The 25,716-nt window shown below is 39.0% G+C and overlaps 1 protein-coding gene across 14 annotated transcripts in view; it reads right to left on the minus strand.

The window, feature by feature from the left end:
- The window catches only part of Srpk2 (SRSF protein kinase 2), a 218,125-nt gene that overhangs the window by 48,268 nt on the left and 144,141 nt on the right, over positions 1–25,716 (minus strand). For 13 of the 14 annotated variants that reach the window (XM_037203586.1, XM_037203581.1, XM_037203588.1 and 10 more), the window contains 4 exons: positions 9,979–10,087; positions 8,802–8,889; positions 8,005–8,092; positions 3,748–3,854 (listed from right to left, as the gene is read on the minus strand). In XM_037203586.1, the coding sequence (XP_037059481.1) occupies positions 3,748–3,854; positions 8,005–8,092; positions 8,802–8,889; positions 9,979–10,087 (392 nt within the window). Of the gene's footprint in view, positions 1–3,747; positions 3,855–8,004; positions 8,093–8,801; positions 8,890–9,978; positions 10,088–23,570; positions 24,039–25,716 lie in introns of those variants that run through there. The other variant, XM_037203590.1, reaches the window with a different exon arrangement.

Consider the following 25,716-nt stretch of genomic DNA (forward strand, 5'->3'; position numbering starts at 1 on the left):
TACACTTAGCCAGCCCTTGCTAACCCTAGCCAATTAGGAATGTACTAACATTAATTGCCACTTAAGCCAGTCATAGATAGAATGACCCAACTGCCTTAGGAATTCCTTCAGCTGTGTATAAAAGGAGCCTGCAAGCTTCTTTCAGGGTCACCATTTTGCCTTTGTGTTGGATGTGTAGCCCTACCATGCTGCTACCTTTACTCTGGAGATAATAAATGCTCTTGCTGATTGCATATGTGAATGGTGATCTTTTGTGGAACTTCTCCAGGACCCTAACACTTTAGTAGATTTGTTGCCACTAAAAGTTACAATCATGAATGTGACTGCAGAGAAAGTAACATCAATTAACATTAATTTCACTATTGCCACGTATCAAAGGCATGATGGTTTTTGTTAAGTAAAAATGGTACTAATGGTACTTCTCTAAAGGGCAATAGATTCATTACCTAAAAGCCACAAACCAACAGTTGGCAAGCATTAGCCCTGGACTAATTCCAGTAAAATGTCTTAATGTAATTAAGATGAAACAGTGCAAGTGGCCTTTTCTTTTCCTTTCCAGCCTCCTTTAAAAAAAAAAAAAATTTAGCCGGGCGGTGGTGGCACACGCCTTTAATCCCAGCACTTGGGAGGCAGAGGCAGGCGGATCTCTGTGAGTTCGAGGCCAGCCTGTGCTACCAAGTGAGTTCCAGGAAAGGCGCAAAGCTACATAGAGAAACCCTGTCTCGAAAAACCAAAAAAAAAAAAAAAAAAAAAAAAAAAAAAAAAAAAAAAAAAAAAATTATTTTCTGTGCATGTGTTGTGTGCCAAAGTGTATGTACCATGTGCATTTTGACCATGGAGGTTAGAAGAAGGTGTTGGACCCCCTGGAACGGTAGTTACAAGGTGGTTGTGAGCTACCACGTGCTATTTCTTATCCATCAATAACCATTTCTTCCAACTTCTTACTTCTTAAATAACATGTGTAATATGACAAAATGCACTGCCAATGTGCTACATAGGAAGACAGTGTGAAGAGGTGGACACACAGGCAGTCACACAAAGGTGGCTGTACACAATCTAGGACGCACTACACAAATTTAAAATCTATAAACTTCTATAAAATGGGTTTCAAAATCTACTCATGCGCAAGTACATCAGAATAGACACTTTATACTTGTAAGAGTTAAGGAAGTTTCTTTTCTCAAGCCCCAATGTCTCAATTCACAAATCCGTGTGAATCATTGTTTTATTTTATTACATTTATTTGTGTAAGTAACACACACACACACACAACACACACACACACACACACAAAGACACACTCAAGTGTGTGCCAAGGCATTTGTGTAGAGCTTAGAGGACAACCTGTAGAAATCTCTCTTGCACCATGTGAGACCTGGGAGACTGAGCTCGGGTCATCAGGCTTGGTTGGAGGCAGGAGTCCCCACCATAAGGTGCCTCACCAGACCATAATTCTTTTTCTATTTAAGAATTCTGAGGACTGAGTATGGTGATGGTCTTTAACCTCAGCACAGAGGAAATAGAGACAAGTCCATCTCTGTAAATTTGAAGTCAGCCTGGTCTAAATAAAACATTTCAAACAAGCCAGAACTACACAGTGTGAGATCTTGTATCAAAAAATAAACTAACAACACACACACACACACACACACACACAGAATTTTGGATAAGGGCTGGGCTTATTATGCAAGCATGAGGCATCTGGATTCTCAGAATCGACATAAAACTAGATGTGGCAACATGCCCATAAACTCAGCTCTGATAGACAGGTAGATCCTAGAGGACTGCTAGCCAGTCAGTCTATACAAAACAGTAAGCTCCAGGTTCAGTAGGAGATCTTGTCTCAAAAAATAATGTAAAAAAGTGATTGAGGAAGCTATCACCCAATGATAATTTCTGTCTATCACAAGTACATACATATGCTGTGGTGGTTTGAATGAGACCAGCCTCCACAGGCTCATATATTTGAATGCCTAGTCTTTCAGAGTTCTTACTATCTTTTCTCCCTTCTCTGTTGTATGATATTTTGTTTGTGTTCTAACAAAGCATGCCTGGAGATCAGAGGTCAGAGCTGGCCACTAGTTAACCATAGAGGCTAGGCAGTGGTGGCGCACACCTTTAATCCCAGCACTTGGGGGGAGGAAGCAGGAAGATCAGGAGTTCAAGGCCACCCTGGGCTACATGAGATTGAACCAGTCTAAAAGAGAAACAGAGCCAAACAGCCTTTCACCCCAGTACTTGGGAGGTGGAGACAGGATCTCAGGCCTTCGTACAGACAGGAGCCCCCATTCAGTCTGAAGATTCATAGAGACAGGATGCTCATTTAGGACCAAGATTTCATAGCGGTATGAAGTCTCTAGTGGCTGGCTACTCTGCTTCTCTGAGCCTTCAGCTTTCACCCTCAATCTCTGACTCGGAGTTTTATTATTAAGACAGATTAGGATCACTTTTCACTTCTCCCTTCCCCAATCCCTCCTTCTCTGCCTCCTGCTTGTGGATCACATGTAACTCACAACTACTACTGCCGGCCTGCTGCCCTTCTCCCCATCTTGACAGACTCTAATCTTCTGGACCATGAGCCCCAAAATTAAATGCTCTATAAGTGCCTTCCTTTGGTCATGGTGTTTTGCTACAGAAATAGAAAAGCAACTAAGATTAGGTGTATATACATGCCTACAAACATACACACCACTTAAAATTTTGGACTGAGGCCTGTATCTTGCGGCTGGAACCCCTGGGAAGGCCTAATCCAAGCTTTGAACCTGGTGTTTGAGGAAAGGCTCTTAACCTCTTTTCACACAAACTAAACTAAGCAAACTCACAGATAATGTGCAGATTTATTCATGCTAACACACAACATCATAACAGATAATTCAGATTAGGCTGTTTCTATCCACAACTTTCTTCAATCAGGTAGTACACACAATAAGTGGAAGGCAGACTTAGCATACTCCATGCCAAAAGACTAACTCTGGTGAGCAATGCTAGATGGAAAGTGGTCTTCTATCTATATGTACTCTCATCTACAAATATTTATTGGCGTTATCTTCATTAAGCCACTCCCTTGCTAAGGGTTTTCTTTTGTTAAGACAATCAAACAAAGTACCAATCTAAAATACAACACACAATGAAATATTTGCTGTGTGATGCCTGATATTTCCATGTACAGGTACATTATGTTATACTCACGACAAACAGCTAATTGATCTAGTCAAATTATTTTCTTGTGTGTGGAGATGAGGATCTAAACTCTCTCCAAATTCCAAGTATAAAACGCAGAACCATTAACTACAGTCACTGTGAAGTAAATTAGACCCTCAGAACTTGTTCCTATTTAGCTTTGATTTTCCTTATATCCAAGGTACTTAGAAATAGCAAAATAAATAAACAAACATCACAAAACAACACAATAAATTGTATTTTCTTAATTAGGTTCCCAGGAACTAAGTGAATGTTTTGTAGTAAGAATATAGAATACAACAATTTCTGTATAAATCCCACCACTTATCTTTACAAAGGCTGATTGATATGCCAAGAAATGCATGGCAGATAATCAGATATTACTTTCCTTTACAACACTGAATGCATGACATTAAATTAAAAAAAAAATCAAATTTGATAGCAGTTCAAATGTTAATTCATTAATCCCTTCATTAAAAACTAAAATACATGTTGAAAGGCAACCAACCTGGCTACTAAGGGTGGGACTACTCACTACAGGAGTGGGGCTGCTTTCTGAAGCCTCACCTGTCGAATGATACTCTTCACACAACGTACTGGGAGGCCTTGATAGTTGGATTTGATGATCCATTTGAGGAGATGGTGTCCAAGTACTTCAAAGACCATGCAGACATCTGGGATGAGGTTAAGGAGCAACTGAGGATGCATTTCCTGAAGGCAGGCAGTTACTAAAAGCATTTTCAGTGTATCTCTTACAAAACATTGCTTTCCTAATAAAATACCATATTAATACTATCAAGGTGATCAGTTGCTGTTTCTCACCTACATACACAAGACCTCATTTTTCCCACTAAAGATTATCATATACTATACATTATTCAATGTGTATAGCAGACTACCTCAGGAAATATATAATTCCATTCATTTCTAAAACAGAGACAAGGAGCATCCATGATTCAGACCTACATTGTGACATTCTTTCTCCTTTCAGCTCTGCCCAAGGAAAATGGACAGGAATGAACCCTCACAGGAGCAAAGGTGGAATAAAAAGGTGGAAGAACTTGAAGAATCTTACTTGCTTGCATAAATTTCTACTTGACAGACGACATATAACAAATTATAAAATAGAAATTTGTCAAATATATTGAAGATTTATTATTAACCCTTTTTCCCCATTAATAACTTCCAGCTATGCTAGATGACACACACGTCATACAGTACTTGGAAGGTGAAGGCAGGAGAATCAGAAGTTTAAGATTATCCTCAGCTACACAGTGAGTTCAAGACCAGCAAGGGCAATATGAGATACTATATTTCAGTGTACAGTTGGTGAATTTGGGATCAGGATAATTATGAGAACCTTACTATCTGTTATGGAATATTATTTTAAGGTGTGTTACTTTTGTTTATGTTGCATTTGTTTAACTCTGTGAAGCTGTGTTACTGTGCCTGTGTAAAACTATGCCTGTTGGTCTAATGCAGAACTGGCCAATATAAGGCAGGAAAAAGGAGAGGCAGGGCTGGCAGGCAGAGAGAATATATAGAAGGAGAAATCTAGGCTGAGGGATCAAGCAGCCAGAGAAGGAGGAGCACATCAGCGGTCAGCCACCTAGCTACAAAGCAAGCCATGAAATAAAAATAAGATTTATAAAAGTAAGAGAACAGGAAAATCCCAGAGGCAAAAGAAGGACAGGATAATTTAAGTTAAATAACGCTGGCTAGAAACTAAGCCAAGCTAAGGCCAGGCATTCATAAGTAAGACTAAGCCTCCGTGTGTGATTTATTTGGAGGCTGGGTGGTGGATCCCCCAAAAGGGTAAAACAACAACAGCTGTCATTCAAAGCCATACAAGCACTCAAACTGAAATCAAGATCGTAAACATCCATCAATACACTATAGCACTCCCATGGGTAGTGAAGATATAGAAATGACCTACATGTTTACTGTATGAATTGATAAAGAAAATGTGGTGCATATACATAATGGAATATTATTCTATGCAAAAATGCAGTGAATTTTTTAAACAAAAGCCCACATTTATTAGAAATGTGTGCTGCTCATTTTTGTTTTCTTTTCCAGTAATGAAATGCAACCGTCTTTTAAAAAGCCCAGCCATACTGTACTTAGGCTAGTTCTGTGAAGGCAATGGATTAATTAATTAATTAACTTATTTGAGGCAAGGTCTCACTATATAGCTCTGACTGGTCTGGAACTCACTATATAAACTGACCAGGCTGGCCTCAAACTCAAGAGATCCACATGCCTCTACCTCCAAGTGCAAGGACTGAAGTCATGTGCTATTATGCCAGTCCCCACATTTATTTGTTTGCCCCTGAGATCACAGAGATTCACCTGCCTCTGCCTCCCAAGTGCTGAGATTAAAGGCATGTGACATGACTGCCTGGCTCTACCTTACTTTTCAAAGATACTTACTGACCATGGAGTTCACTGATTCAATTAGAGTACGTGGTCAGTGCATTTTTTAAAAAACTGATATTTTTAACTTTTTATTCGTTAAGATTATTATATATGAGTGTTCTGCCTGCATATATGTCTCTGCACCACACGTGTCCTTAGAAGCCAGAAGAGGGCATCAGAGCTTCAGGGACTCAGAGTCACAGACAGTTATGCTCTGCCATGTGGATGCTGGGGGTCAAACATGTGCCCTCTAAAAAGCAGCCAGTTCTCTTAACTGCCAAGCCATCTTTCCAGGCCCAGTCAGTTGATTCTTCAAAAACAGAAGCTCTATGTAGGGCAGTAGTGGTGTACATCTTTCATCCCAGGACTCGGGAGGCAGAGATAGACACTGTGAGTTTCAGGCCAGCCTGGTCTACAGAGTGAGTTCTAGGACAGCCAGGACTGTTACACAGAGAAACCCTGTCTTCAAAAAGAAAACAAAACAAGTAACAAAAACAAATCCAGAAGCTCTAGCCCAATCACTGACCCTCTAAACCAGTGGTTCTCTCTCAAACCTGTGATTCTCAATCCCTTTGAGGTTGCATATTAGATACTTACATTATAATTCATAACAGCAGCAAATTTACAGTTACAAAGTAGCAATGAAAATAACTTTATGGGAGGGGGTCACCACAATATGAGGAATTGAATTAAAGAGTTGCAGCATTAGGAAAGTTGATAATCACTGCTCTAAATATAAGTCAGCAAATAGATCATACACATTAATGATATTCACAAGAGATTTTTAAGTAGTTCTGAAAGCCTCTGAGAATATTTGGTCATTGCTTCTGTTGTAGTTACTATCACAAAATTATTGACTTACTAATTTTTATAATATCTGGATTTACCATATCATCATGATAGCTAATAATATAAATATTTCAATTAAAAAAGTTATAAATGTTTCTGTTCTGTTGAAGAACTTGTACACTATAGGTCAAAAAGATGTAGTTTTACTTCCCAATCTTATTATAAAAAATAGGGACTAAAATCTAAAGTTAATGGCAAATACAAGGACAGATGCAAATCTGCTCAAAGTATTGACACATGTGGACTATAATGGCTTCTTAGCACTTTAGCTAACAGTAAAAGGTTCACGTGCACCCTCGCGCACAAATGTGTATATATGTGTGTTATTTTCTCTAAAGAATCTTCCTTCTTCCTCTCAGGAAAAGCTCTACGAGTTTAACAATCAATGAATAGCTGCCCTGCCCTAAACAGAAAGGCTCACATGGACAAGTGAGCACTCAGAGTGTGGTACTGATTATCAGCCTACCTGCTTGCCTACTGTTTGGGAGAATTAACTTATCAGCTACCAGGAATCATCTGGAAGCAAATGCTGAGATAACATCAGTAGGGTTTTGTACTTTCCAGTATCCCAGAATAAAATTATTTGTTTTCCAGGTTTGGGTTTGTTTGTGGAGACAATGTCTACTGTAACCCAGGCCGGCCTAAAGCTTGCTATTAGTCAAGCTGACTGTGTACTCTTGAGCCTTCTGCCTCAGCCTCAGAGTGCAGCAATTACAGCCATGAACTACCATGTTGGGTTTTGAATTTTTAGGAAAAATACAAAGAAAGACATGTTCCAATAGGAGTTTTCTTCCTCCGAAAGATCATGATAGAGGAGGTACAGGCACTGGATGTCGTTCTTAGGCTTTAACTGAGACTTAAGGCCTTGACATAAGGTTTCTGGAGTTTCAGGTCAAATATGACGATAAATGTTGGATCTGCTCCAAGTAAGATATAAAGAAAGTAACAAAAGATCTGAAAGAAGCCGAAAGACCTTAGCCATAACATGTACAAATAATCACGAGTCATGCAAGGGGCTGTAACAAAAAAGTGCTAGAATATTTTTCCATCCACCATTGCAAAGAAATAACTATAATTACATTTAAAAAGTCAATAATATTTTATATAAATAAAATATTAAATCATATAAAAGATAAAATCAAAATAAAGGTTGGGGAACAAGATAAGAGAATAGTCATGAGAGAATGAAAACAATCTAACTACATTACATACATCTACAAAAAATATGATAAAATCTCTCATTTTATATAATTAATAAACACTAACTTTAGAAAACCAATAGTTAACTTCATTCCAATCAAGGCAGTATTTTTTTACATTTCTAAGATGCTAATACATCCAAAAGAACCTAAAAAAATAAGTAAAAAAAAATCAAATCTTTAGCTAACCAGACCAAGAGAGGTGCATATTTAAAAACTTTATGATGACCCTGAACACCTTATACAAAGGGGGCACAGCAGCAATTAGAAGTTTACAGGCACCTGAAATAACCCTATTTTTTAAAAGAGAAAACAAAAGAAATGTGTTATAATTCAGAGATCACAAAGCAAAGGATACGTATCCCGTTCATGCCTGAAATCTTGAAGTCATCAATTAGCTGGACTACCATGTCTTTGTTTGGGTCACTTGGGTCACTTTCTCGAACCTATATAAAGTAAAACAAATAAAAGAACAAAAGAGTTGGCATTTTTTATTTTCATTTTTGGTTTTCCCAAATGAAATGCTGGTTATCAACCCAAGCTAGCCTATATCTCCTCAATCCTCAGTCTCAGCTTCCTGAGTGCTGGAATTACAAGTGTGCACAAGTGTGCATGTCCAACCACTACAGAAGTTTAAAATGGAGGTTGGGGCTGGAGAGATTGGCTGCACAGCTAAGAATGTATATTGCTGTTCCAGAAGACCTGAGTTCATTTCCCAGCACCCGTGTCTCACACCTGGGCAGCCTCTAACTACAGCTCCATCAGGAGCCAACATCTCTGATTCCATGCACACACTGTTAAATAAATTTTAGTAATAATGGAGTTTTTTTTATTATACCAATCAACAAGGTATTTTTTTTCAAATAAAAGACTTAGATTTGAACTTATAAAAATTCTACTTTCATTTAGTATCACCCAGAAAAATCTCCAGCCAACCAGCGTAGGAGAGGAACATACTTAGTAACTTTAAATGATCCTACAGACCTTGTACAGAGAGGGCACAGCAACAATTAAAAAGTCTACAGGCACCTGAAATAACACTGTTTTTTTTAAAAAGTGAAAGTAAAAATGTGTTATAATACAGAGATCACAGAGTAAAGCACTGGTTAGTCACTTACTTTTTTTTAATATCATTCATATTTATTGATTACTTACACATTTGAGCAATTTAATTTCATCCAAGGCTGTCTCGGTATAATGCTGGGCACTTTTTACAACTTTCATTGCAACAAATCTTTTCCCTCTTTAGAAGAAGGAAAAAAAAAGCATAGTTATTTACATAATCAGCAAAAGAAGTGATTGTTATAGTGAGATGTAGCCTATTAGTAGACAATACATTTAAACTTTCAATAACTGTTTTTTTTTTAAATAGTATGTTGTATGCCAGGCATGATGACACACACCTTTAATCCCAGAGGCAGAAGCAAGTGGATCTCTGAGTTCAAGGCCAGCTTGGTCTACAAAGAGTTCCAGGATAGTCAAAGATAACACTGAGAAACCCTGTCTCGAAAAACATACATACATACATACATACATTCATTCATACATACATACATACACACACACACACAGATAGGCAGGCAGTATTTCGGGGACCATCCAGATGGCTTAGCAGGTAAAGGCATTTGCAGGCAAGTATGGCAAACTGAATTTGATCCCCAGGACCTATGTAAAGTTAGAAGAATGACTCTACAAAGTTGTCTTCATGCTGTGGCAAATGTACTGTTACACACCCATACATACATCATGCACACATATATATACAGTTAATAATTTTTAATTAAAAATAGCATTTTTTGAATTTGGATGAGATAAACAGAGGGTACATAGGTTAAAACAATAACTCTTATGTTTTGCTGTTTAAATTATAATTAACATAGAGTAGACAAGAAAATGCTCAGCTAACACAAACACTCATAACATTTGTTTCAATTCCTGTAGGTGCAAGTACACAAACACAATTACACATGAATATATGTGCTGAGCAACAATGACATTTCCTGTTATGGAATGTGGCTTTTAAATAATATCACAAAATACTGAATTGAAAGGTCTACACATTTTCAATTTGTATTTTTTTTTTCTGATATGAACAGAAAAGTACACAGCTCTGATGAAAAGCCATCTCAAAAAACAAGATCACAAACAAAGCTAAATGAGCAATTTAAAAAAAATATAAGCAAAGGAATGTAAAACTAGGGGGAAGGGTACTAGTATAGTTGGCTGCAGGGCCCTCTGCTGCAGCACCCAACCTGCTACAACAGGGTAGGAGGAGCCTTGATACATCGCTTTAGACATAACTAAAGAGCATATAATGACAAGGGACACTTACTGCATATCCCAGCACAGCCAGACAGTAGAAAAGTGCCCCCATCCTAGCTTCCTAATGACATGGTATCGACCATTGAAGAGGTCTCCAATTTTCACTGGATGATAGCCACCTTAAAGAGAAAAAAGAAAATTGAACATCTCACGAAAACAGCAATGCATCTCATTAACAATCAAATTAAAATGCTTAAAATGTATGTTTCAAGATTACTCTTTTTTGGGGGGAAGGTGGCGTTGACAGGGTTTCTCTGTGTAGCCCTGTCTGTCCTGGAACTCACTCTATAGACTAGGCTGACCTCAAACTCATAGGGATCTGCCTGCCTCTGCCTCCTGCTGCCACTACTGCCCAGCTAAGATTACCCTTTTATAAGTAGAAAAATATCCTATGAATTCTCATTACGTTTTTTGTTTGTTACTTTTAATAAAATTTGAAAAAGCAACAAACTGTGTAGAACTCTTGAAAATTAGACAGTTTAAGTCAAGAAGTGCACACATAGGTACATCAGCTTGACACTGCAATACTGCTCTTAATAAGTTCAAATTTTCCTATGCATATAGGAAAGCAGCTGATAGAGATTTTCAACTCTACATACTTCTGCATACTCGGTTTATGTATAAGGAATTGTGTGATATACATCTTAATTTACTTCCCAACTAGCCCTGTTTCTCTCAATACCCTTCCCCCAATCTCCATCTCTGCCACAACACATTAAAAATTAAGAGAAACAGTAGGTACCCTGTGTAAGGTACTGTCAAAGGAGGGGAGGATGCCTCATTGGCATCTGGTGCAAACAACAACAATAAAAGCACTTTGCCTTCTGTCTCCCTCCCTCCCTCCCTCCCTCCTTCCTTCCTTCCTTCTTTCCTTCCTTCCTTCCTTATTTTCTTGAGACAGGGTATGTAGCGCTATTGGCTCAGAACTCACTCTGCAGACCAGGCTGGCCTCAAATTCAGAGATCTACTGCCTCTGCCTTCCAAGTGCTGGGATTAAAGCAGGTACAACCAACCATGTCCAGCTTTACCTTACATCTTAAGTAAAACTAGGCTAAAGAGCAGTATTATGGTATCATTTTTATGAGATATAAAAATTGGTCTATGAGGATAAGAGGTTAGCCATGGAAAAACCTGGATATAAACTCATTATCCGGGCCTTGGTACAGAGGAACAATGAGTGGTTAAATTTAAAGTCTATGCTACTTAAGTGCACATTATTGCTAACGCTTACATCTCTAGATTTAAAAACCAATTGTACTGACAAAGCAACTCTACCACTAGTATATGTTCTAGATTCAAGTTCACTCACATAACCAGAACGTGTAAGTGTGAGCAAAACTGGAGGGAGACCATCTCCACTGTAATCTCACACATGTACCACAGCTCTTGTTCTCTATGAGCCCTGAGTCTAGACTCTTGGAAGCACACTGACAGTTAAAATATCTCTAAAAAATAGATCAACAATACAAGAACAGCACAGAAGTTAATTTTTTTAAATAAAAAGAAAAACTTAAAAATATAAAACAATTCCCATTTTGCTAAACAGTTAACATAATATATATTTCAGATGAGTAGTCTGTATAGTCTCCTTGATTTCTTCAGAAATCAGGCTCTTTTTGCTGACTGTCTTTTCACTTAATTCCCACAAAGAAATCCTGACTGTCAGGGTATCTCCTGAACCTACTATGCTGCTGAAAGATAAGAAGACCTCACGGTAGGTCCACAATGACACAAATGGCACCAGGGAATTAAGAGAAGAAGGACACTCCAGTGACTCCACATCTAACTTGCGCCCCTTGCATGTTAGGCAGGCCAGGTCTGTCACACTGTCAGCATGCAAGGAATACTAAGAACAGTTAAAGGCAAAGTTTATTCTTAGAAGATTCCCCCTGGTGCTGGAGAGATGGCTCAAGAGGTTAAGAGCACTGGCCGTCCTTCCAGAGGTCCTGAGTTCAATTCCCAGAAACCACATGGTGGCTCACAATTATCTATAATGAGATCTGGTGCCTTCTTCTGGCCTGCAGGCATATATACAGGCAGAACACTGTATACATAGTGAATAAATGAATAAATAAATCTTTTTAAAAAATAAAAAAGATTCCCCCACACCATTCTTCTTAAGACTGGACAAGGAGAAAGTCAATAATTTAAATGTACCTCAAGTAATATCATCCAATAATACTGCTAAAAAAACAAACTGCAGGACATATTTTATCAGTCTGCAAAATTTACAAGTATGACATTAAAGGAGAACAGAAAATATAGTAAGCTGTGACATTACAAAATCCAAGAAAACCTATCATGATAACCACAAACATTTAAGAAGTCAATATACTCCGCTGGCTCTGTCCTTATAAATTAGGCTAAAAATGAGACAATGCTAAATAAACAATTTGTTGTACGTGTCACTGTAATAGTTTGGGGAATGCAGTAAAAATTTCTAAAACATACTCACACAGACATTTATGTTCCTTTTTTCCTTTCCTTCTCTCTCCCCCCTACCTCTCTCCTCTCTCACACCTCATCCCCACCTCAAAAATATCCCCCTGCCTTCACCTCTAAAATGGTGGGATTGTACCACAAAGTCAGGATTGAAATTTGTTTTTTCTAGAAACACTCTCATAAATGAGTGTCCACAAAGAAAACACAAGTCACATTCTGAGGAAGGCCAATATTTAAATCTTAGTTTGCACTGAAGTCTAGACTCATCATGATTGTTTCTCATTTCCATAAGACTGACTGCTTTAGACACATTTTTTAATGAACCCAGGTGGGGGTGTTAAGAATTCTAAAAATGCATATTAGTTAACATCAGATAATAAATGGCTAATTGTAGGTTTTTTAAATCCTTGTCCATATATTTACTTGGGTCTCAATGAAACAAAATTAATTTATCCTAAATCAGTCTCTATACACTTTTCAAGTAGACACCACACATGAAAACATCACCTAGCATGACAGTTAACCAAACTGCAGACCAGCCTATGAGTGTATCTACAGAGAAACTGGGTCTCAGGCAGAGGCTGAAAGCCACCCAAACATGACCATGTAAGGCAAATGCCAACTGCAGGCAAGCAAGTTATTTCTGTTTGACACACACTTCCTTTTCTTCCTGATGTAAATATAACCTGCATATGTGACATTCTGTACCATGTTTGGTCTGGAATGTTGCCCAGTTCTAAAATCTCTTTCTAGTTCAAATAATCTATGTAAGTTCAATAGTTCTCATGTTTCTGCTCTTTTTTTTTTTCAACATAGAATTTACATTACAAGCTTCTTGTATATGTCTACATACAATTAAATGTCTTATTTTGCTGAATGTTTAAGTATGTTAATTCCCTCTAAGCCTCAGATTAAATAATTAAAAAGTTAATACCAAATTTTCCTTTTATTTCTTTTCTTTTTTTTTTCTCAATTATTTCTTAAATATCAGATACAACCATTTCTCTCTTCAGGATTTCTTTGACTGAATAATCTAAAGCACTGTTCTATGAAAAACACTGCTATATCATTTATCCTTCAATGGAAAAACATTATCTGCAGAAACCAAATACAAGGTAGGAGTGTTCGTGTTGTTTTCATGTTTTATATTACTTTATTGTTCTTTTTACATTATAGAAAAGTCTTCCAACAATCTAATATATATGATCACACCATTTTTATACCAAGTATTTTTAATCACTGCACCTAGTTCATTATTTATTAGTCCCTGGTGATTTTCATACTTTCACATCTTTACAGGTTTTTTTAGATTTATTATTCGTATAGTATTTGTATGTGTGTTTTATCTGCATATATGTTTGCCATGTACATGCCTAGTGCTCATGGAGGCTAAAAGAGGGCATCAGATTCCCTGAAAATGGAGTTATGTACAGTTGTCAGCAGCCAGGTATGGTGATATTTTATTTGTGCTGAAATATGATTTATTTATTAATAACGTTGCCTGGGGATCAGAGCTAAGAGCAAGCCATTTGGCACACACCCTTAATCCGATCACATGGCAGGCAGAGTCTCTGTGCGTTCAAGGACACAGCCAATCAGTGACCCAAACCTTTAATCTCAGTACAAACCATAGAGACCTGGAAGTCTGTATAGACAGGCAGTGATGAGGAAGTCATGTGGTTGGGTTTAGAACCAATGAGAAAGCAGAACAGAAAGGCAATAAAATGACAGGACACAGGAAGGTCTCTCTCTTCTCTTCTCTTCTCTTCTCTTCTCTTCTCTTCTCTTCTCTTCTCTCTCTCTCTCTCTCTCTCTCTCTCTCTCTCTCTCTCTCTCTCTCTCTCTCTCAGGACAGTCAGAGAGTAGTAAGATAAGGTGGTCTTAGCTCTTGGCTACTGCTCTGATCTCTAGGTTTTTACTCTTTATTTGGCTCTGCATTTCTTATTTAATAAGACCATTTAGAATTTCATCTACAGCCAGGTGGGTGCTGGGAACTGAACCCAATACTCTACAATATCAACTAGTGCTCTTAAACACTGAGCTATCACTTCAGCCCCATCTTTTCTGTTCTTTACCTTCTCTTGCTTGCATGGTGGGAAACAGTGGAATAGCAGCATTATATGAGATCATTAATATTACATAATTAAACAGCCTCACATAATTAAGCAATTAATCACCAATTGATTAATTTAAAATGTACACTTTTAAATATCAACTTGGGACACTGGTGAGCTCAAAGTCTTCAGGCTCACTCCTTAGTTCTTAATTATGTTCTAGATAAATAAAAGAATATCAAATTATGAACTGGGGAAACATAAGCAATTTTAGAATAAAAAAGTCTTAGTTAGATGAAAATCCAGTTCAGAAACCAGAATCCACATGAGAAATATTGGGGATTTTCTTTTTTAATGAGTAAAAATATTCTTTTAATGATAAAAACTTTTAAAATAAAATAGCAAAGCATCTGCCTGGCTGTTTCAAACTAAGAATGATATTACATGCATTCTAGATCTCAAAACCGAATTAAAAATTAAATCCATTCACTCACTCTAGATCTATAATTATTTCCAAGCTACTTTGGTTTACAAGGTAGAAGAGAATATCAAAGCACATAGCAACTGACTCACACTGGCATGCGCGGGTTAGTTTTTATTGTCAATGTGGCATAACCTAAAGTCACCTGGGAAGAGAGAACACCAACTCAAGAGTTGCCTTGACCAGACTGGCTATTGGCATGATTATGTAACATTTTCTTCATTGTTGATTGGTATGGGAGAGTCCAACCCACTGTGGATAGTGCCAGTACTCAATAAGTGATTGTGGGTTATATGAAAAAGCTGAATGAGCAGAAGCCAGAGCAAGCAAGCTAGTAAGTAGCATTCCTTCATGGTTCCTGCCTCTGAGTTCCTGTCCTGGATTCCTTCAGTGATGGACTGCTGCTTTTGCTCATGGTGTTTATTGAAGCAACAGAAAGCAAACTACAACAATGTTACAATACTCTAGCTAAAGCATATTTTCATTTATTTTAAAATTAAAATTTTTATTTCCATATATATGGAAAATAAAACTGACTTTTGAAACTTGTCCTAGTTTACTTTTAGTGCTGTGAAAAAGACCATGGGCAAAAGCAACTTGGAAAGGAAAGACTTTTTATTTGGTTTATATATCTTGGATCATAGTCTACCCAGAGAAGCCAACGCATAAACTCAAGGCAAAAACCTGTAAGATCACTGGCTTGCTCTCAGCATTTTTCCAAGCTCCCACAGAACAGCCCATTAAGCTATAAGCACTCAACAGCTTTTCCAGCCCAAAGTTCCAAAGTCTTCTCAACAACATGATTGGGTTTGTCAAAGCAATACCCTGCCCCTAGCATGAGTTTTTGTCCTAGTTTGCCTTCCTATTGCTGTAATAAACACCATGACCAAAAGCAACTTGGGGAGCAAAGGCTTTATTTGAAACTCAGATTATAAGCCAGTATCAAGGAAGCCAAGGCAGGAACTCAAGCAGAAACCTTGAGACAGAAGCTGAATCAAAGGCCATAGAGGATGGCTACTTACTGGTTTGTTTACCATAGCTTGCTCAGTCTGCTTTCTCATACAACTCAGACCAGCTGTCAAGGGGTTGCACCACACTTAGTGGACTGAGATCTCCCACACCAATCATTAATCAAGAAAACACCCCACAAATTAGCCTACAGGCAATATTATGGAAGTATTTTCTCAATCGAGGCTCCCTCTTCCCAAATGACTCTAACTTGTGTCAAGCTTACATAAAACTATACTGCAAAAGCCTCATTCTTAATTTTATCATCTAAAATTAATACTTTCCAGTTTAGCCATTATCTGTTGGGAGTATAGCACAATGGTCCTTGTGCCCATGGATCTCCAGGTAAACCAGGAGTTTTAAGTACACAGGATTGTCCTCACAAAGGAATGGTTGTAAAACCTGATTTTACATCTAGAAAGCTGAGAACTGGAGGTGATTAACAGCCTGGTAATCTGAATTATCTGTTGGACAAGGTCATACTAAGCTTCTACAACCAGGACCAGAGGTGGCTAGTAATCTAAATGACCCTTACAGCCAGGGGCTCCCTCAGCCTCTCACAATCAGGACCAGAGGTAACTAGTAGCATAAATGATCTCTACGCTATCTGTATGACCAAGATCAGGCCAGATCTCTAGACCCTTAAACTAATACAGGTAGTCTATCTCCAGAACCCATCATCTTGGAAGAAATGATATGTACCCTAAGATGATTTTCAAAGTAATAAAATCTTCAGTGCACTCCAAGGAGAAGTAAGAACTGATTTGCAGGGGCATCTCCAAAAAAAAATGAAGCAGCCAGTCAGGAGACACTGCCAGCCGTCGCCATGACAAGCTAGATGTAAGGTACTGGTAAGCCACAAGCCACGTGGCAACTTATAGACTAATAAAAATGGATTAATTTAAGATATAAGAACTAGATAACAAGAAGCCTGCTGCGGCCATACAGTTTGTCAGTGTATGTGTGTGTGTGGGGGGGGGGGGGGGATGAAACAGCCAGTTACATTCCAGTGAGCTTATGGGAGAAATGGAGGAAAAAATAAAGCAGAAGTGACCCAGTGACTGTGGTCTATAAAACAAAATGCTAAGCAACAGTCAGAAAGGCCAGTGAGATGAAGATTGAGGGCAGGTTCAGGTACGCAACCAACTGAGGATAGCTGGAAAGGCATGTGGTCTGAATGCGACTACTGCTTTGTCATACTCTAATACAGGTCCTGGCAGCATGGAAGGAATGAAGAGCAGGAAGAGTATGTCAGACAGCACAGGCTGACCTCAGCCCAGACCTAGTAGAATCTTCTTCTATGGGCTATAGAAGATGAGAGATGGAGATAAGAGCTACTGACATTTAGAATGACTGAAGGGAAAGAGCAGTCAAAATAAAATGGCATTTATCTATGAAAAGGCCATCTATAGGGCTTCTATTGCTGCAATGAAGCACCCTGACCAAAAAGCAATTTGTGGTGATATATTGTGTCCCCCAATATATTGCGCACCCTAATAAAGCTTATCTGAGAATCAGAGGAAAAAGCAAGCCACTATTAAACATAGAAGTCAGGAATGGTGACACACACCTTTAATCTCAGCACTAACCATAGAGGTCTGGAGGTCTGTACAGACAGATAGGAAGTGATGTAGCTGGGGGGAGAGAGGAAGTGAGATGCAGAACAGAAAGGCATATAGGCATGGGAATACAGGAAGTTGCTCTCTTGGGCTAAGTATTTCCAAGTGGTAAGACCACGGCTGGCTTCTTTCTGCTTTTATGATCTCTCAGTTTTTACCCTAATATCTGGCTCCAGTTTTTTTTGTTTGTTTGTTTGTTTGTTTGTTTGTTTTTATAAGACCATTTAGCAATTCGTGTTATAGGAAAGGGATTATTTGGCTTACACTTCCACATCCACTGTTCATCACTGAAGGAACTCAGAAGCTGATGTGGAGGCCATGGAGGGGTGCTGCTTACTGGCTTGCTTCCCATGGCTTGCTTAGCCCACCTTCTTATAGAACCCAGGACCACCATGGTGCTCAGGGATGGGTACCACCTACCACGGGCTGGGCCCTTACCCACTGATCACTTAAATGAGAAAATGTCATTCAGCTGGCTCTCCTGGAAGCATTTCCTCAACCAAGGCTCCTTCCTCTCATCACTCTAGCTGGTGTCAAGTTGACACACAATACCATCCAGTACACCCAGATTATACAGTTGAATGTACTCAAACTTTCACTCGGAATAATACTGATACCATCTGCAGTTTTGAGTCTGGTACATGCTAAGTTGAGCATAAAGCTTAGTTGCTCTCTTACTGTCCAGACTTCATTTGTATTTTATGTATGCCTTCTCCAAGCCCATTTCTCAAAGGCCTGTCATTAACAGCCTGTCTAAATCACATTTACCAACTTTTACATGGTCTGTTTTATCTATGAAGTCTGTTACTTTCATAAGTTTGGGAATAGCCTACGAGACTACCTTCACCTTCTAACCACATTGCATTTAGGATTAATGATTGGCAAGAAGAACTCACAATACATTTTATAATTTATTACAGCAAATGGATTAAAATTAGACTAAGAAGAGACACAAAGCTCAGGATCAGGGAGAGTGAATTCAAGGGTTATCACAGAATGTTTCCAACCAGGACTGATCACTGGAGCCTCAACCTCCTGTATTTGATTGACTGCCTCAAGCTAAACCAAACTTCCAGCTCCTCTAGAGGTCAAGTCCATATTGTTAAGTTAAAAGATCTGGTGTGATCCAAGATCCTCATATAAACCACGGTATTTTTAAGAAAGGATATTTTAAGAGACTAAATTTCATTTCTCAAAAACAATGATGAAAGCCAAACCTCTCCGGCCTTTGGGCAAAGTTAAAGTTCTTACTGTACTATTTGTTTATAATTCTTTCTGGTTCCTAGGTTTGAAATTCTAGCTGCTTTCTCAACAGCCCTACCAAGTATTACATTTAACAAACATCCCCCCAGACAATAGTGAATTCATGGTTTCTGTTAATAATCCCCAAATTATTTCTCATTTGTAAAAGGGTAACTGGGCTGGGCGGTGGTGGCTCACACCTTTATTCCCAGCACTCAGGAGGCAGAGGCAGGTGGATCTCTGTGAGTTCAAGGCCAGCCTGGTCTACAAAGTGAGTTCCAGGAAAGGCACAAAACTACACAGAGAAACCCTGTCTCGAAAAGCAAAAAAAAAAAAAAAGAAGAGAGAGAGAGCGAGAGAGCGAGAGAGAGAGCGAGAGAGAGAGAGAGAGAGAGAGAGAGAGAGAGAAAATAAAAAGGTAATTGACATGTGTGTTATTTATTCTATATATACATATTTCATCTATATATATATAAAATATGACATTTTGATGTCTATAACACTATTTTTTTCCAACTTTAACAGCTTACAAGCCATTAACACAAGACACAATGTTTAATAGAAGAAATGGCCCAGAAAAAGTACAACAGAATATTGCTATTATGGCTTGACAAAGAATGCAGGCACCTCTGCTCACCTGCAGAGCTAAGCTATACATCTTGCTTCCTGTCTCAGGACCTGTTAAGATGCACCATGTCCAGCAGGCACTATTCTTCTTCACTACTGCCCTGGACATATTCAGGAGTCTGCCAAACTCAAGGGACTACCTCCAACAAGTCCTTTGCTTCACACATCAGTTCTCCAACCAGTGGCCATTTTTACAATCGCAGCACTTGAGAGGTGGAGGCAGGATCAGGCATTCAAGGCCATTCTTGGATACACACTTCAGTCTGGGCTACATAAAACTATCTCAAAACAATAACAAAACACACACACATACATATATACATACATGTTCTAACATCAGTAACATTAGATTTCCAATTAATATGCATTAACTAGAGAACATCTGTATACAAAAATTACACTGGGCACTAAACATTTTTTTTTCTAAGCATTATTTTTTCAATTTTTAAAAAAATACAAGATCGATTAAGAAAACAAAGAGGAAGAAGTTAAATAAAAATGTAGATCTGGAGACAATATGTTCATCCATAAAACCTGAATTTGATTCCTAGCACCCATATTGGGTGGTTTACAACTGTCTGTTAACTCTACCTCCAAAAGATACAATTCTACAGTTGGCACACTGTACTTCTATGCACATACCACACACTTGTATTTGAAAATAATAAAAATTGGAGAGAAAATAGAAATCATACAACCCAAACACGGCCAGGTATTTCCAACCGTTTCCTCTTTATTCTTTTTGTGCGTGTGTGGTATACATGCATATGTGTCCCCATATGTGAATGCATCCGTCCTGTGGGAAGGGGTTTGTGTGTGTGTGTGTGTGTGTGTGTGTGTGTGTGTGTGTGTGTGTGTGTAGACTGAGATTGATGTTAAGAGTCTTTCTTGGGGGCTGGAGAGATGGCTCAGAGGTTAAGAGCACTGGTTGCTCTTCCAAAGGCTCTGAGTTCAATTGCCAGCAACCACATGGTAGTTCACTACCATCTGTAATGAGATCTGATGGCTCTCTTCTGGCCTGCAGGGATGCGTGCAGGCAGAACACTGTATACATAATAAATAATTTTTTTTTTTCCGGAGCTGAGGACCGAACCCAGGGCCTTGTGCTTGCTAGGAAAGCACTCTACCACTGAGCTAAATCCCCAATCCCTAAATAAATAAATCTTTAAAAAAAAAAAAAAAAAAAACACCTTTCTTGAATGCTCTTCCACCTTATTCTTTGAGGTAGGGTTTCTCAGGAAAAACCAAAGAGCATTGGTATACCTGGTCTCATTAGTCAACTTGCTTTGGGGATTCTCTGTCTAGGCCCTCTGAAGCAGAAGTTACAGGAGGGTAACCATGTCAACCTAGCATTCAAATGGATTCTGAAGGTCTAAAACCTGGTCCTCTTGCATATATGGCTATTAGTGTTAACTGCTAAGCCACCTCTCAAGGCCCTTCAACAGCTATTTTTTATTGGAGCAAAATTTAGATATTAATATAATGAAAACCAAAGATTTTCTATGTGCTATGTTATTTGGCAAGTATATATTCCCTGTTCAACACCCATGGGCAAGAATGTCCCAAGTTGCCGGGCGTTGGTGGCGCACGCCTTTAATCCCAGCACTCGGGAGGCAGAGCCAGGCGAATCTCTGTGAGTTCGAGGCCAGCCTGGGCTACCAAGTGAGCTCCAGGGAAGGCGCAAAGCTACACAGAGAAACCCTGTCTCGAAAAACCAAAAAAAAAAAAAAAAAAAAAAAAAAAAGAATCTCCCAAGTCTTCATAAAGAAATGCAAACATACCTTATGAACTAAGTTCAAGAGCATATACTTCTTTAATTAAGATTGTGTGCAGCACTACAAGTTTTAATATATCTAAAAGAATAGAAATGGACAACTGTATTCTATAAATCACAAGAATACATGACATCATTTTAACAGAGAAAAAGAGTAATTCCAAAGGACACAGTTATTCAACTTAACACTGTTAGGACCTTGGTAATTTACAAAACAGGAACTGTACTAAGCATAGAAAATGGACAACATCCCAGGCCTCTACCCAACAGATGCCAATGAAGCAGCCTCAACTACAGAAATAATAATAATAATAATAATAATAATAATAATAATAATAATAAATAATCTCTCAACACGAGAAACAGGAAACCACTCCACTCCTCAATGAAAACCCCTGGACATAGGACAGACTTAGATAAGTCTCATACATAATCTCCCAATACCACAAAAAGGAAATCAGTCCCCTCCCCAATGAAGAACCCTGGCATAGGACAGTCTGAGATAAGTTTCACATAAGTGCTACTTTTTTCTTAAAGGTAAAGAAGCAGCTTATGCTGCGATACCATGAACTGTGTACTCTGGGGAAAATTGTAAAGCCAATAAAACCTGAAAGCACCACATTAAAATTCAGAATATCAAAATCTAGCCAGTTTGTACTTTCCAAAGATGGAAAGCGCATATACAAAAGCAAAGAAAGGAAGTCTAAGTTCACAAATAATTGTATGTAGCATGCTTTTAAAGATACTGTTCGGATTTCTAAAGATACAGTCTGTTTGCCACTAAAACGTGTACCATTTCTAAGAACTCTGGAACATGAGGGAGCAATTTTAAGATTCAATGTGAAAATGAAAAACACTGGATTCTACAGTTTATAAGTCCTCCAGGTCTGTCAACCTGCTCACACATTGCCTTCTCAGACACACACAGAATCAACACATTGCCTTTTTTCTTTTCTTTTCTTTTCTTTTTTTTTTTTAGTTTCTTTGGTTTCTTGAGACAGGGTTTCTCTGTGTAGCCCTGGCTGTCCTGGAATTCACTCTGTAGACCAGGCTGGCCTCAAACTCAGAGATTTGCCTGCCTCTGCCTCCAGAGTACTGGGAATAAAGGCATGTGCACCACCTCTTGGCTTCATACTACTAATTTTAAGAGCTCCTTTGTCAAAACAGAAAAGTATTTACTGTACTTGAACAGCTCAGATGTAGTCAGATTAACAAAAAAACACACACAGCCTTTAACCACAGAAACATTTCATATTAGTAAAAAGGAGATCGTGTGTCAACATTAAATAAATGTCTAATTATACATCACTGACAGTGCTGTGCCAGAGGAGACTGCTGTAAGAAAAATGGGGAGGCTACTAGTTAATTAGGGTTTCATGAAGACATGTCCAAGGAAATAACATGTTTTCATACCAAGTCAGACCACAACTGTGTTGAAATCAGTTTCTCAAGAAATGATGCAGTGATGAAACACTAAAAAGCTGTCACTCATCAAAAAATGACTTGGCAGCTTTGTAGAGAACTTAGGGAGTCATTCAGAGCAGACAGCCTGAGATAAAAAATAAAAACACAAACAAAAAACCCCATGTTCCTCTTGTTGCCATTCAATAGCGCTGTATAGCAGACATGTATTGAGGTTCCAGAAAGGAACATCAGATTATTCAAAGCAATGCTTCCCCTTAGACTAGCAGTTTTCAATCTATGGGTGGACCCCCGCCTTGGGGGTCACATATCAGATATTCACATTACTATTCATGACAAATTAAAGTTATGAAGTAGCAATGAAATAATTTTATTTATGGTTGGGGGTCACCACACCATGAAGAAATGTATTAAAGTGTTGCCTTAGATGGTGACTCACACACAAGTGTAGAGTGGAATAAAAGGCCAAGAATTAATTGCACTTTTGGAATTTTTGAGGTATGGTATATGGGCTGGAAAGATGGCTCAGTAGTTAATTGTTCTTGCTATGCAAACATGAGGATCTGAGTGCAGATCCCAGCACCCACATAAGGGCAAGGTGTGGTGGCATGCACCTATTAACTCCAGGGAGAACAGAGGATGGCAGGCTTATTTGCCAGTCATGAAGTCAAAAGCAGTTGAGCTCCACCAGGTTCAGTGAGTGACTTGACTCAAAAGAACAAGGCAGAGTGATACAGCTAGGCATTCAACATCTTCCTCTGGCCTCCATGAATGTGCACAGAGGCACACACAAATGAGCAACCTGTATACATATGTGTACACACACACACACACACACACACACAACAAACAAACAAACAAAACAAAACAAAACAGTTTTCTATACACACTTTATGTGGACAAACCATAGCCTTCAATGTACATTAAAATTACCTGATTAAGGACCTGCAAGACTCCCAACAGACTCCAACTCAGGAGTGAATGGTATGGACTTCTGACTCCTGAGAATATTAAAAACTCTCTGTGACACAGGCTTTTCTGCAGATACTCATGAGGAAAGTACATATTTCATAAGACTTCCTCGAAGTGTTTGTTCATAGGCTATATCCATATCTAACTCATGTGCTTTGGTCTAGAAGTAGAAACTGAATAAACCACAAAGCCTACTGCTATAGTTTCTACCCAGAAAACTGCCTGAGGTGACATACATAAAAAACACAACCAGTGCTGAAAGCTGTTCACAGACTACGGAAATCTTCCTCCATAAAACAAAGCAGGTACAATCTAAGGGAACCAGTTATCAATGGGGGCATCAGAAAAATACAAAAGATAGACCCCAAAGGGGAATGACTGAACAGAGACAGACACAAGGAAGTGAAATTTATATTCTTTAATAATCTATGTGACAGTTAGTAAGTCACATACTTCACATGTTTATCTCATTTTAACCCACATAAAATCTTAAGAAGATAATACATATTACAAAGGGAATGATATTATTATATTATAGATAAAGAATCAAAGAATAGAGTTAAAGGTACTTGTCAAAAAGCAAGAGCCATGGTCTAAACTCAGGGCTTTCAGATACTAGTCCATAATCCTCACAGACAGTCATAAATGAGCAAGCTGGCTAGAGAGAAAAGGCAAGTAAAGTCCCAATGTAAAGAATGCCATGGCAAACAGAGAGAAGCAATGATAATATTTTAGCAACAGCAGAAATATAATTAGTGGCCTTTATGCAAAAATGGATAGTTCACAATTTTTAACAGTATTTTTATTTTATAATTAACTTAATTTCACATATCAGCCATGAATTCCCCTGTCCTCCCCCCTTCCATCCCCTCAGCTCTTCCCCACAATCTACCCCCCATTCCCACCTCCTCTAAGGCAATGTCTCCCCTGGGGAGTCAGCCCAGTGCTATGGATATTCTCTACACTAAATGTGTTGCACTGATTAGTTAATAAATAAAACACTGATTGGCCAGTAGCCAGGCAGGAAGTATAGGCAGGACAAGGAGATAGGAGAATTCTGGGAAGTGGAAGGCTAAGTCAGAGACACTGCCAGCCGTACCATGAGAAGATGTTAAGATACTGGTAAGCCACAAGCCATGTGGCAACTTACAGATTAATAGAAATGGGATGATTTAAGATATAAGAACAGTTAGCAAGAAGCCTGCCACAGCCATAAAGTTTATAAGTAATATAAGTCTCTCTGTGTTTACTTGGTTGGGTCTGAGTGGCTGTGGGACTGGCGGGTGAGAGAGATTTGTCCTGACTGTGGGTCAGGCAGGACCAGAAAAACTCTAGCTACAGCCCAGCCTGGCAGAGTCAGCCAAGGCGGGACCAGTCCCCTCCTCCCTACACCAAGGCTGAGCATAGTGTCTCAATATAGGCCCCAGGCTCCAAAAAGTCAACCCATGTACCAAGGAAAGGTCCTGGCTCCACTGCCTAGGGGCCTCCCAAACAGTTCAAACTAATCTACTGTCTCACTTATCCAAAGGGCCTGGTCTAGTTCCATGCGGGTTCCTCCTCCATTGGTTCACAGTTCATGTGCTTCCACTAGTTTGGCTATTTGTCCCTGGGCTTCCTCCAACCATGGTCTCAACATCTCTCACTCATACAATCCCTCCTTTCTCTTGCTGATTGGACTTCCAGAGCTCCACCTGGGGCTCGGCTGTTGATCTCTGCATCCGCTTCCATCAGAAACTGGATGAGAGTTCTATGATGACAGCCAGGGTGTTCGGCCATCTGATCACCACAGCAGGTCAGCTAAGGCACTCTTTCAACCATTGCCAGTGGTCCAAAGTAGAGGTATCTTTGTGGATTTCTGGAGACCTCTCTAGCACTCTGCTTCTTCCTATTCCCCCTGGGGTCTTCATTCATCATCGTATCTCCCTCCATTCTCTCACTCTGCTCCTGATCCAGCTGGCACCTCCCTCTCCCCTAAGTTCTCTTTCCCCAGACCCTCCATTACCCCCACCCCCAGTTTGCTCATGTAGATCTCATCATCTATTTCTCTATCATTGGGAGATCCCTGTGTCTTTCTTAGGGTCCTCTTGACTAGGTAGCCTCCCTGGAG

This window comes from Peromyscus leucopus, chromosome 3, assembly GCF_004664715.2.
Source record: "Peromyscus leucopus breed LL Stock chromosome 3, UCI_PerLeu_2.1, whole genome shotgun sequence".
Lineage (NCBI taxonomy): Eukaryota > Metazoa > Chordata > Mammalia > Rodentia > Cricetidae > Peromyscus > Peromyscus leucopus.